Consider the following 13,931-nt stretch of genomic DNA (forward strand, 5'->3'; position numbering starts at 1 on the left):
TTTCCTATTGCTATACTCCCTATCTTGAGATTTTGCAGACTCAAGATGAAAATTTAAATTTTCAGACTGTAAAGAGACATTGTAGAATAATTATGACCAATTTTATTTTGTTACCCATTTTTATGCTGTTATTTACTAGTAACTTGGAAAATTCATATTAGATAAATATTGACTAACAGAGATTGCCTTACAGTGATTCCCCCAAAATATGATTATAGTGCTGACAATTCATAAGAAATGGTTACGGGAAGTAAGACTTTGAGTTTGTTAAAGTTGGTTGAATTCTGTTTAACAAACATTTATTAGGGGCCTATTGTGTAAGGAATGGGCAGCTAACTGATGTAGTGGATAGAATACCATGCCTGAAGTCAGGAAAACTCATCTCCCTGAGTTCAAATTTGGCTTCAGGCACTTGCTAGTTGTATGACCCTGGGCAAGTCACTTAATCTAACTGTTTGCCTCAGCTCCTCATCTGTAAAATGAGCTGGAGAAGGAAATGGCCAAACCATTCCAGTATCTTTGCCAAGAAAACCCCAAGTGGGGTCACGAAGAGTCGGACATGACTAAAATGACTGAACAACAACAATAACAACAACAATAACACGTAAGGCACAGTGCTAGGCACCAATATTCAAAGATAGAAATTGAAATAGTATTGGCCTTCAAGGAGCTTGCTTTCTACTGGAGAGGTGTAGGTTAGTAAATAAGTAAATACACAGTAAAAGAAATGGATTTCAGTAGGTAGACAGCACTAACTTATTAATACCAAAAAATGTGACCAAGACGTAGTTTTTATTGAAAAAACAAAAAACAAAAAACTGAAGACTAACTCAGTAGCCTGTCATTCCTTGCAGTGTTCCCCCAGCTCCTCTCATTACCACACATGACTATACCAGCATAGGCTGGCCCTCTCTTCCTTATGGCTGTTACTGCTTTAGGCACTAACTGTTAGACTTAGCCTCTTGGGTAAAGCCCTGGAGAAGAACCCACTTCTAGAGAGAGTGGATGGTCGTGAATCCTTAGATTAGCCACAAAGATGTAAGAGATAGATACACAGCTCTAAGGAGGCCTCTAGTCCAACTCACTCATCTAACAGTTGAAGAAACAGGCCCAGAGAGCTTAGGTGACAGAAGGCATATTTGAACCCAGACCCTCTGAATTCTGAGGCAGTTCTTTAAGGATGGGACTGGTAGAAGTGAAGAATATGTCCAATTACAATCACTTCTCAGAGTTTCCCTGTTGCAGTGTCCCAGCTGGCCCCCTCACCCCTGGAGAGATAAAGATATCCTCTAAGCTTGGTAATTTGAGAGAAGAGACAACAAGAGTGCACAGTATGGGAAGGGCACAAAAACAAGAGGGCTCGAAAAGGGAAAGGACTGGACATAACAAGCGTGTCTACAACAAGGACATCATAGAAAATCAACAGTAATTGATAGGCAGCCAAAAGCAACAAATATTTGAAGAAACCAACATACTGGGGGGGCTTTCTTTAATATTAGGAATATGTAAACCTTTGCGTAATCCATTGGTATCTTTTTATTGTCAAAAGAACTTGAGGAAGACCCCCGGCTTGCTCCATGGTTCCCCTGGAGGGGAGGAAATGGATAAGAGATGCATTGCATGGGCAGACATGTATGGATTATGACCTGCATAATCATGAAGCAGCTGAATACGCAGTGGATAGAGCACTGGGCCTAGAATTAGGAAGACCTGGATTCTAATTTGGTCACAGACACTAGCTGTGTGACCCTGGTCAAGTCGTTGAAACTGTTTGAGTTTCCTCGATTGTAAAATGAGGATAATAGCACCTACCTTACAGAGTTGTGAGGATAAAATGAGATAATATATGTAAAAAGTTGTAGTAGGCTCTATATAAATGCATATTTCCTTCCCTTTCCCTTTCTGCGTCACTGCAAGGAATGTCCACATCAGTGATATCAGAGGTCCATTGAAGTATTGGAAATGTTAGAAGTATTTCCTGTATTATTAATGGATTTGTTCCCTTTGCCTTTGATGCAGATCTGTAACAGAAATACCTAGAGTAAGCTGTGCACCATTTGGGGACTCCATATAAGTTTGGTTTATGACAAGGATGGGAGTGGGATGGGACAGAGCATTGAGCAAGGGTGAGGGTTTATGTCGTGTCTTCTCCTCTTCCTAACCCCCTACACACTTCAAAAAAAAAAAAATTCTCCCGAGGCCTTATTTGTTAGCTTTTCCCTACATCTTTAAGGAAAGCAGGAAAGCCATCTGATTTCCAGTAAAAAAAATTGATATTCCACATCACTGTAGCGTTATTTATTTGGCCATATCCTCCATAAGGCTGTGAATTCAATCCACTTTCATTTGAGCATAAGGTTCTTGTATTTTAACTGCTATAAAACTACACAAATGCTGAGTATGCCTGATACCAAATGTAACACATATGTGAAATTCAGACATTTTATGATTTCTGATTCAGAAATTCAAAAAAATTCAGATTATCCAGACTATGTTGCCTCTCATTTAACTTATAAGAAGCTAGCATTGAAAATTTGGATTAGATTGATCATGGTTTAAAATTTTTAATGCAGAGTGGGCGTGATATTAGTAGCTATTTATTGGTTCCAGTATTCATCTCCCAAATATCAAAAGGAGGACTGCATGAGGCAGTTCCATTGTCTTGTTAGATGGAAAGAAAAAGTGACTGGAGTAGAGTTGTGCTGTTGTGATTTCTTTTCACTAAAATGGTAGGAACCATACTAGGAAAATCTAGGAAAAGCATTTGTTTGAAATAGATGATAAAGATTTTTAATAGCCTGCTGTGAAACAACTCTTTTCGATAGAACCATTTATTTCAATGATTTTCTGAAAAAGTTATTTTTTCTAACAGTAATAATAATGATACATGAAATTCCATGATCATATTTGTTATAATGAAATTTCTCTTACCAAAAAAACTAGCCACTAGCTGCCTAAATTCTTTTGTTGTTGTTATTGTTGTAGTACTAAAATTCCAAGATCACAAACATAAAAGGCCTATATTTTGGTTTTGAAAGAGAATTTTACATGTTCTACTCTTTGAGATTAAGATACCTTTTTTTAAAAATTGGGACAGATTTGTTAATGTGGTTGGTTTGGGTTTACCACAGTGCTCATTAGAATATTGTCCTATGAAAACTGAATAAAATGCTTGTCTCTTATTCTTTATGTCTAGTTGATTCTTCCTGCATTCCTTATTTATTTATCTTCTATTCTTGTCTTCTGTGAGTAATAGGACACTTGTGTACTTTTGCTTGCTCTCTTTTGTGTAAACATGATGGCTCTGGTTTGTTTTACTTGCCGCATCTTTTATTGCTAAATATTTTTTGTAGCTACTTTGAATGTTAAATGATCTTTTAAATCATGTTCCATTTTAGCTGCAATCCATTGTTGAATATTTTTGCCTTGCTCTTAAAGGTTTATTTTTACCCCATTCTTCTATAATTAAATATTAAATGTTAAATTTAATGGGGGAAAGGCTTATTATTTTACCCTGCAATATTTGTATGGCTGTTAAGTTAATTTATGATTGACGCATGAAAAAGCAAATTATAGCACTTTTTATTTCAAACGCCTGTACTGCATGCTGTCACATGTGCTTTATGTTTGTTTTCTCTATTATATATTTAAAGATCTCATATTGCATATTTGTTTTGATACAGAATCAAGAATTGAAGGTTGGCTCTCAGTCCCAAACAGAGGAAATATAAAACGATATGGCTGGAAGAAACAGGTAGCAAATACGTCTTATTTCTGAATTTTTAAAAATTAATAAACTTTTATGCCATTCACTCTTAAAAGAGAGAACTTGTATCAAAGCAATTACATAATATTATATAATCAAAATATCAGCAACATATAACTGAGTTTGTAATTACAGTACGGAATTTTATATGGAACTCAATATTTGACAGTTTTTTTCCTTTGATTTTTCTTTCATATTAGATTCAGGTAAATATTTAGCATAGGCTGTTATTTTTGCTTTAGAGATCATTAGAGTATAAGCAAAGTAGAGTTTAGTTCTCTACTATACACACACACACACACACACACACACACACACACACACACACACACAACCATAATGCTTTCTTATATTTTTAAACCAAGCAAATTTTGTTCTCATTAACTTTTTCCTTTTTCCCTTGTTTCAGTATGTTGTAGTAAGCAGCAAAAAAATTCTGTTCTACAACGATGAACAGGATAAGGAACAGTCAAATCCATCTATGGTACTAGATATAGAGTAAGTTGCTTTTGCTTTTAAGGTAAAATACAGATAACTTGTTCTTATTAAGTAGTGTATTCAGTGTAATCACGATTACTTTGAGTTTAATATTTAAAAAGAGCAGTCATTTTCAAATTACTTTGTCATTTAGCTACTAATATTTTTCTTTCACCATATACATTTTCTTTACATAATGTTATTATCCTACTTTGGCAAAAAGTGCAAGAAAAAAAAACTACCATAATTCTAGATTCAGACATTCCAAGGGTGAAGGCTTATGGTTTTCCACTTTGGATTTAAAATGTTGAATGGTTTTAAATTCAAGATACCATGATGCTTAACTTGTGATCTCATTGGTAGATGTAGTTATTTCTTCTAATGGTGGAGATCACAAACTATCCACATCCGACCATCCTTTCTGAGGCTTGCCTCTGTACTCCCATAAATCTTCCACATGCTGACCAACCAACTTGATGGGGGCCTTCCTTGAGATCTCTTGACATTGCATGGATACCAGTGAAGCAGGTTGACTGAACTGTCCTCCGTCTCACTACTAGGCTAACCTACCTCCTTTTTGGTCCTATTGCTCTGATTTTGTGGAAGGGGATTTTCCTCTACAAGTTATCTTTGGTAACATATTGTAGTCTACTCCACCGTTGTTTTAGAAATCCACCATGTGATATCTGTTTACTGAATAGCAGGGAAATAAAGGTATCTGCCCATTGAGATAATAGGCAGTTCCTGCAGTAAGTCTTATAATTGCAAATAGGACTGGCCTATAATAATTATGTCCTATAATAAGCAGGACTTTTTTCCCTTTTATAAAATTCATTTACATTGGGTAGGACATTTAAAAATTCAAGGATTTGTGGTTCCTTGTTAGAGTTGGAAGATGAGGGTAAATAGAACAAGGATGAATACTAAAGAGTTTTGGTACTTCTTCTTGAGGGAAAATATCAATGGTTATTGAGATTTCAAATAAGCAATGAAAATAGATATATTTATGGAAATTGATTTAAAAGTATATCATGCCTTGGCCCTTTTATCAGATGGTTTTCACTTTATATATCATAGATTAAATGTAGTATAGGTGACTTTTTAAAAATGTGTCTTTTTTTTTTTTTTTTAATTTCAGCAAACTATTCCATGTTCGACCTGTAACCCAAGGTGATGTGTATAGAGCAGAAACTGAAGAAATCCCTAAAATATTCCAGGTGAAAATGCTAAGTGACACTTTTTAAAAAATGCTAACTCAGTATTAATTGGACATCTGGATTAATTAACATAGGGTTAATATAAAATGTTTCAGTACTTCTTTACTTTGTATATTGATATTTATCTCTCCTTTTTCAACTCTGTCAAAAAAAGATACTATATGCAAATGAAGGTGAATGTAGGAAAGATTTGGAGATGGAGCCAGTACAACAAGCTGAGAAGACTAATTTTCAGAATCACAAAGGCCATGAGTTTATTCCTACACTCTATCACTTTCCAGCCAACTGTGAGGCTTGTGCCAAACCTCTCTGGCATGTTTTTAAGCCACCCCCTGCCCTTGAATGTCGAAGATGCCATGTCAAGTGCCACAGAGATCACTTAGACAAAAAAGAAGATTTAATTTCTCCATGCAAAGGTAAAAGAAAAGGCAAATTTCTTACAACTTTTAACAAATTTAATCCTAATTTTGAGATACTTAAAGCATCACTTCTATCCAAAACATTTTATTATAACACAAAGTTAAAAAGAGGTTACAAAATATTATAGCATTATTAGGTGGGGAGAAGATAGACAACCAGGATTTTATATATATAAATTTTGATTGTAAGCATAGAGCTTACATTATTTAATCTCAGGAATAGTTTGTTACATGTGTTTTTGAAAGGGATAAGTATAGTTTATTAATCCTAAATAGTTTTAACATGAGCTTTAGTTTTTCAGTTTTATCTTTGGATAAACAAGTAAATTTATTTACATTGTTATCCATTGAGGCCACCAGAAGCAACTTTAAAAAGCATTGCTAAGAATTACGAAATCCTTGGCCAAAACTGACAATGTTAGGAAAATAGGTGGTAATTATAAAGAATTCCTCAAAATATAAGAAGACTTACATGTCTTGAATAAGCCCTGCATGTGGACAGTGAACTCATCACATAATTGATTAAGAGAAAGGAAGAAAATTTGATTGCCCATGGTTAATGGGGCAGTGGTTTCAAGGATCCAGTGCTTCTGAAAGTAAAAAATTTTCTTTTTAGCATCAGCATTTTTTCAGTATTATTGCATGGCCTTATTGGTGACCTAAAGAATAGTGTGAAAAGACACAGAGTTGACACAGACTACAGTAAATTACCAGTGTTGACTTGCAAGTAAGCAGTGGCATAAAAGATACCATTGAGGAAATGTGTGATTGAAAAAAGAAGTGAAACTCTTATAACCAAAGCAAGGGATGGGATGGATTTCCTTATTGTTTCACTAGTGCCTATTTTAGTATTTAAAAGACTCAGACGAAGTCTTCTACATGTTGATGTTCTGGAGAGGATTTATTGAAGGACGTGGATAAGAATCACAGAGAGCAAGAGATGCATTTGGGTTTTAATTTACCACAGGAGGCAGTGTCCACATTAATAAGATTTTTGAAGTATTGAAATAGGAGCAATTAGAAATATTTTGAAATTGACAGGTATTTCAACTCAGATTTAGAAACTTACTTTTACTTACATATTTAATTTTTTTTTCTCTATCCACTCATAGTGAGTTATGATGTAACATCAGCAAGAGATATGCTACTGTTAGCATGTTCTCAGGATGAACAGAAGAAATGGGTAACCCATTTAGTAAAGAAGATCCCCAAGAATCCACCATCCAGTTTTGTTCGTGCATCTCCTAGAACACTTTCTACTAGATCTACTGCAAATCAGTCTTTCCGGAAAGTTGTCAAAAATACCTCTGGGAAAACTAGGTAAGACTTTAAATACCTCTGTTTCTAACACAGTGATTAGGCATCTTTTCATTAACACTAGTAACCTCCTTGTTCTTAAAACCTAGTTCTCATAGAAAGGACATTATCATTTGTAGACAGATTTCAGACACGAATTAGAAAATTGTTATAAGTTGAGTGGGTCTTTAGAAACAGATAGTATTTACAAATGAATGGAGCATCCATTTTGTATCTACTCCCAGTTCCAAGTTAAACGTGTTTTGCTATACACAAAAGTCTTCAGTATTCCATAACCTCAGGGAACATAGTACTATTGGAAGAACAGTGGATTGACAATCAAGAAGCCTGGGTCTTCCTAATCCTAACTTTACCAGTGCCCAGCTCTGTGACCCTGGCTGATGAGCTTCATGTTGTCCCTGTGTAAACTGTATGTAAACTTAGATAATCTGCAAATTCACTTTTTCCTTTTAAGACTTTATAATCTGTAGTGTAATAATTTTCACATTTTCTGAATGGAAGAGGATTTATAGTAGTTTAGTCCTACTTCAGTCCAAAATTAGAATAGTAAAACATTCAGAAATAAAGAAATGGGTTTCTTTCTTTTAATCCATTTTCAAAGCAGCTAAGGTATAGTGAAAACTCATTTGTTGACATCAGGAAACCATTTTTTGAAAATTATTTATGCACATATTACAGAGTTCCTTGTCTTCTTATGTAGCGTGATGAACATTATTTAACCTTTTTAGTGATGCCTTAGAAACATGTCCTAAATGCTGTTATAGCGTACTCTCAGCAATAGTTAAACAAGTGTGGGACTGGACTGCTTTATAGTTCAGTGTCCACTACCTTTGCTTTCACCTTTTATGGGATACCTTCCAACAGCATTCCCTCTCCTTCCTTTTAATATGTCATCCTGCTATAACAAATCAAATAAAAGGCTTATTATTACTTAAGCTTAATTTGGCACAATTCTAAGTACTGTGGGTACTGTAGAGCACTGTAGAGCAAAGGGTTTTTTTTAACCCTTTTACTTGTTAATTTTCTAAGAGAAGTTTTCCCATTTCACATACCTGGCTTTGGTCCAGATGATTGAAATTCCTATAAATCTAGATGGCAGATATGTAGAATGTTACCATATTGATGATTAAAGAATTTGTCCAACGGAGTTTAGAAAACTTAAAATTTTTCTCATATATTTAGTTTTTAAAATGTATTCTTTGTATTAATGATAATAAATTGGACTGTTCTTGCTAAATTATTTCTCCATAAAGAAGTGTGCTTTACTATACCTTGTCCCATGGGGCCTTAGAGAGAGCTTCAAGGCTATTTGTTTTCTCCCCTTAATTCACTCTCTTACACATGCATAGCAGAGCCCTCCCTAGGAATGGTTTTCCATGTATTTCCTTCTCAGAATATGAATTGGACTTACTAGAGAAGACTCTGATGATGTTTAAAAGAATTGTGTAAATAGATTTTTAATTTTTGAATGTCTTACATAAAAACTAAGTAATTCTGAATATAAAGAAATAGCACTTTTCCAGCAGCTCTCCTGAGCTAAATTTGGGACTAGGCTTACTGTTCTCTTGAGAGGAGACTTTCATTTGACCCTCCACTAGATTCCCAGGAGCTGTGTTTTTAAGCATAAGGCTGTCATTATTCCCAGGAATGAAGTCAGGGCCATCTAAGTCTGCACTGAGAAGTCTGTTTACCAATGGCAGAGGCCTCTAAGAACCTTTTTGGGGAAAAGGGCATCTGACGTTCCTTGTTTATGGGGCACAGGCCATTCATCTGTCCTTTGTTGTTGATCCTGCCCCCAAAACATGAGTAAGTATAAATAAAATTAAGTAAAAGGACAAAATTTAAATCTAGTACAGATTGCATGGGGCCAGCCAAGGAAATGGAAGGCACAGTTGTCCATGATGTATAATTTCACAAGGGATTGGGTTGCAATCTGAAGACCTGCTGACACTGAGCTCCAGGTCAGGAGCCTATACTTTGGGAAGTATATACTTAGGGGAAAAAATAAGCTGCAGTCAGGGCAAAATATTCTGCACCAACCCACCTTCATGAAAACCTTGAGCAACTAATAAACAGGATCCTCTCTCCTCCAAGCTGGTAAAAAAAGGATGATCAAGTTAAATATCATTAACTTAGGAACTTTTTTCTTCCCAGAACTAAAATGTTGGACCGTCGAGTTATTTTGAAAACCTTTTAGCTATAAGATGCTTACTAACAATACATTTCCCTTAAGAAATTATAGTAGAATAATCTCTTTAACCTTTAATATTCTATCCCATTTGTAAACATTTGTAAATACTTGTTTTGGTGATTTTTAAGTAATAAACTTCTAGAGATGTATTTGACTTTTCAGATTTCTAATTTTGGTAAACTCCTTTATCCAGAATAGTAGGTCATTGGGTTCACTTCTGATTTGTTCTTATCAGTAGCACCATCATTCTCCCAAGTTATTCATGCTCAGAAAACATTGACTGTTTATTTACTTATCCCTATCTACCATTGTCAACAAATCCCTACCACAACCTCTCGGTGAATTTTTTACACCTTACTGTAATAACCTGCTAACTTTTCCTTCTCCCTGCCTTTAGTCTCTCCTTTTTTTCTCCAATCTAGCTACATGAGTGACTGGACTAGTACCATGTCTTTAATGTTCTTCTTATAAAAATACTAACATGGAACTCTATTTTCTACTCCATCAAGTCTGAATTTGTCTCAGTGGTTTCAAGTCCTTCCATAATATGAACCTCATCTTCTCAAATCCTACTGCTCCCTACAACACACCCTCAGCTGTCAGCTTCCTTTTTTTAACTATTCCTCAACTGTGTTGGTGGCTGGGTGCATCTCCTATCTTCACGTTATTTCACTTGCCTAGAATATACCCTCTCTTCTCCCCCAGTGCCTGTCCAAATCCCATGTATCCTTTTGTCACTGCTTGCTTCCACTTTCTTCTTGAAAATTTTCCTGACTATGCCAAACCTTATGGATCCCCATCCTTTGAATTTACATCAGTCACAGTTTAGTACCTGATGTTGTATTGGCCTGATAATTTAATATTTGTTAGTCTTATCCCTTTAACAGAATTTTTATCAACTTCTTGAGGACAAGTAACAGATCTTTTTACTTGTTTTATATCCCACTACAGTACCAAGGACAGTGCTGAGCACATTAATACATACTCACTGATTAATTCTGTGAGAATTACCTTACATAGATTAGCATTTTTCAAAGAAATAAAATAATGTTAAAATATGCTTTACTATAAAATTGTGACCAGTAGAATTTAGGCTTTTTAATTCAGAAGGTACTTTAAAATGCTGTACTACTTAGGACTGTCATTAAGAAACATTGATTAATAGTGATCCAAAAATAACTACAATTTTAATTTAACCCTGTTATGTGCATAGTACAGTTCTGCCTTGGGGGCATGTTGAGCTATGACTTTTACTACTTGTTTTATTTAGTATTTATATTTAATATGGTAGTAAGATCATTCTCACTATTTATCACCATAGAGTAAATCTATATGATTTTAGTAGATGGTACTTAAGCAAGTGTATGTCTGCTAAATTATTGCTTTAGAAATTACTTTGCAGATATGGAAGAGATGAAAATAATGTTTAGTGATAGACCCTCTGAATGTAAACATTTAACTTTTTTTTTTAAACAGCTAACCGCATCATATTGATTTATGGAATCTTGTGGAATGTCACCTGAGAGGCGGGGCTTCTTTAACCATGCAGAGCAGACAGACTGTTCCTTCTGACACAAATATCACAGGCTTCAGGGTTAAGATTGCTGTTATTCTATCCTCGCTTTGGCACAAAAGCACACTGAGGGTTTTTATTGCGGGTTTGCCTACAGGTAGATTAGATTAATTATTACTATGTAATGCAAGTAAAAGCAAATAAAAAGCTTAGCTAGATATATTTTTTTAAAAGGTGCTGCCTTTTTACATTTCTAAGAAAATGCCTGTCAATCATGATGGAACAGAATTTTCCTCTTGTGAATGAGGGGAAAGGAGAATTTCACTGTTAAGATCAGCTCATGGAAGAAGTAAAGAAAATATCTCAAAATGAGACGAACTGAAATTTCTGTAAAGACTCAAGTTTTTGTGCTCTCGCAGGACTGCAGAACTATCTTAAAAGAAGTAATATCATCACTTGAACGTGTAACAGCCTTAATTTTAATGGCCCATTCTGGACCTGAATGGAGAATTAAATATTTTACATTATGCTTTTACAAAATACTGTATATGTCTCAGCAGATTTCTTGATTGAGGGGTAGGAGAAGACAAAAAAATAATTACATTTAATCTATGCATATTTGCCAAGCCATACTGAATTATTTTTAATACTAGAGGCATTAGGAACTAACTGTACAAAAGAACCAAGTTTGAAAGCATATTTTGGGGTACATCATTTCTGTAATTTTATAATGTATTTCCTTATGGTTTTAAGTGATAAAGACATTAAGTTAACAAACATATAAGAAATGTATGCACTGTTTGAAATGTAAATTATTTTTAGAACACTTTTAATGGGTGGTGCATTGCCCTTCTAGTGCCTTAATTTGAGATAATTATTTTACTGCCATGTCTAAATATAGAAATTTCAAAAAACAAAAAAGAAAACCATATTTCCTGACAGTTGTGTGTCAGTGGGCTTTTTATTGATAATTGGTTTAATTTAAAGTATTTTTAGAGGTTGGTTTGTATTTCATAAATTGAGTACAATCTTTGCATGAAATTACCTGCTACATTGAATGAGTTCATAAAAGTATCTGCAAAAAGTGTACAAAGCTGCACTCATAAAAGCAAAAGCAAATTTATGTATGGCATACATCTGTGGTGTTTTCCAGGTCATATAGGAATTACCAGATAAATACTGTTAAACTCTTGTTCTGAGAGTTAATTCATGGTATGGGCAGTATGATTTTTTTTTATTTTTATTTTTTAACCAAATACCTCCTCAGTAATTTATAATGGCTTTGCAGTTATGTGTATCAAATAAAAAGCACTGGAAAACTGATTCGTCTCTAGGACGATATGCATGTTTCAAGTGGTATTGAAAGCCGCACTGATGGATATGTAATAATAAACATATCTGTTATTAATATGCTAATGACTCTGTGCTCATTTAATGAGAAATAAAAGTAATTTATGAAAGGATACCTTTGAAATGACTGATGATATTTTCTAAAATTGAATGTTTTCTAGAATAGGGAGCATGCTACAAAATAATTAGCATGTGCGTGCGTGCGTGTGTGTGTACGTGTGTGTGTGTGTGTAATTTCCTCCCCTAAAATAAAGGTTCTAAAATTAGACCCCATTAAAAAAAACACACCTAAGTTCAAGTCTGGCCTCAGACACATAATACTTACTAGCTGTGTGACCCTGGACAAGTCACTGAACCCTGATTGCCTCGCCAAAAAAAACAAACAAACAACAAACACACACAACAAAAACCAAGCCACACCAGCAACTGCAGCAGCCTGTTTTGCATCTCTTCTGACCCTCCCACAAAAAGCATACTAGTTTCTGCTCTAAAGCAGGTATGGGATACCATTTTAAAGAGGAAAAAATAAACTAGTTTTTCCTGTTTCCTTACAGTCTATCAGAACAGATACTATCCAGAGACTAAGGTACAAGTCAATCTAGCACCTGCCTTGTTCTTAGGTATATGAGGGTAGAAACAATACTAAGCAGCACTACCTTCTATGTGGTTAACAATGAATTGTATTAGTTTATTCATGGTAGTGATTGTTCAACAAATTATAGAACTACTGGAGAGACTAATATAGTGCAGGTAAGAATATAGAGCTAAGAGCTATCCCTGCATTGCTGTTTGTTTGGGGCTTTAATTTTTGTTTGAACAACAACAAAGAAGCCATTCTCCCAAATTTTATCAGAATATGTGTTCTATGAATTTTGAATCATGCCAAGAAAGTGATTTAAATATCCAAAATCTTTGATGCAGATATGTCACTGGTAGGCATGTACTCCAAAGAGATTAAAAAAAAATAATAGAAAGTTCCCAGATAGATGAAAACATTTCTACTAGCGATTTTCATAGTAGCAAAGATCTAGAAATAAAATAAGAATATGAATGTAATAGAGTATTACTGTACTATAAGAAATAACATGAAGACGACAAAGGCATGGCAAGGCAAACAAATGGATGGAATGTAAAGTATGGAAAATAAGGAAAACAATGGATACAATAAATGTAATTGGAAAAAACAAACCAAAAAAATGTAGTATAATGATAATGACCCAGCTTAGCCTCAAAGAAAAGATACGAGAATTCACTCCCTTTTCTTTGCACAGGTGGGAAACTATGATACACTTCATATGGTGTCAGACTCAGTGGATGCATTGATTGGTGTTACTAGTCTGTTTTTTTCCTCTTTCTGTTTTGTTCTTTGTAATAAGGGTGGGAAATTGGTAAGTGAAGAAAGTGTAAAAGTTTCAATAAAAATTTTTATATATGCTATGAAAGAGACTTGAAGACTGGTTAAGATGACAAAGTAAAATATATTGGAGGAGTCTAGCTCACCCAATAACACCCATCAGTGTTCTCAATGCAACTGAAAAAGCAATGGTAAAACAGAAGAGAATAACAGTAATCTACAGATAATAGCACTGGGCCTAGAGACTGGAAGGCTTGAGTTCAAATCTAGCCTTAGCTGTGTGACCCTGGGCAAGTCACTTCACCTCTGTTTGCCTCCGTTTCCTCA

General features: G+C 34.7%; 1 protein-coding gene across 2 annotated transcripts in view; it reads left to right on the plus strand.

Annotated features, from left to right (window-relative positions):
* Nucleotides 1–12,363, plus strand: part of LOC114031801 (rho-associated protein kinase 1) — a 143,923-nt gene extending 131,560 nt beyond the window's left edge. For both annotated transcript variants that reach the window (XM_027846938.1, XM_027846939.1), the window contains exons 28-33: nucleotides 3,684–3,754; nucleotides 4,176–4,264; nucleotides 5,382–5,460; nucleotides 5,615–5,876; nucleotides 6,992–7,199; nucleotides 10,864–12,363. In XM_027846938.1, coding sequence (XP_027702739.1) covers nucleotides 3,684–3,754; nucleotides 4,176–4,264; nucleotides 5,382–5,460; nucleotides 5,615–5,876; nucleotides 6,992–7,199; nucleotides 10,864–10,867 — 713 coding nt within the window. In that variant the 3' untranslated portion in view covers nucleotides 10,868–12,363. The remainder of the gene's footprint in view (nucleotides 1–3,683; nucleotides 3,755–4,175; nucleotides 4,265–5,381; nucleotides 5,461–5,614; nucleotides 5,877–6,991; nucleotides 7,200–10,863) is intronic.
* The last annotated feature ends 1,568 nt before the right edge of the window (nucleotides 12,364–13,931 follow it).

This window comes from Vombatus ursinus, unplaced genomic scaffold (genome assembly GCF_900497805.2).
Source record: "Vombatus ursinus unplaced genomic scaffold, bare-nosed wombat genome assembly UNPS02015255.1, whole genome shotgun sequence".
In the NCBI taxonomy this organism is placed as follows: Eukaryota; Metazoa; Chordata; class Mammalia; order Diprotodontia; family Vombatidae; genus Vombatus; species Vombatus ursinus.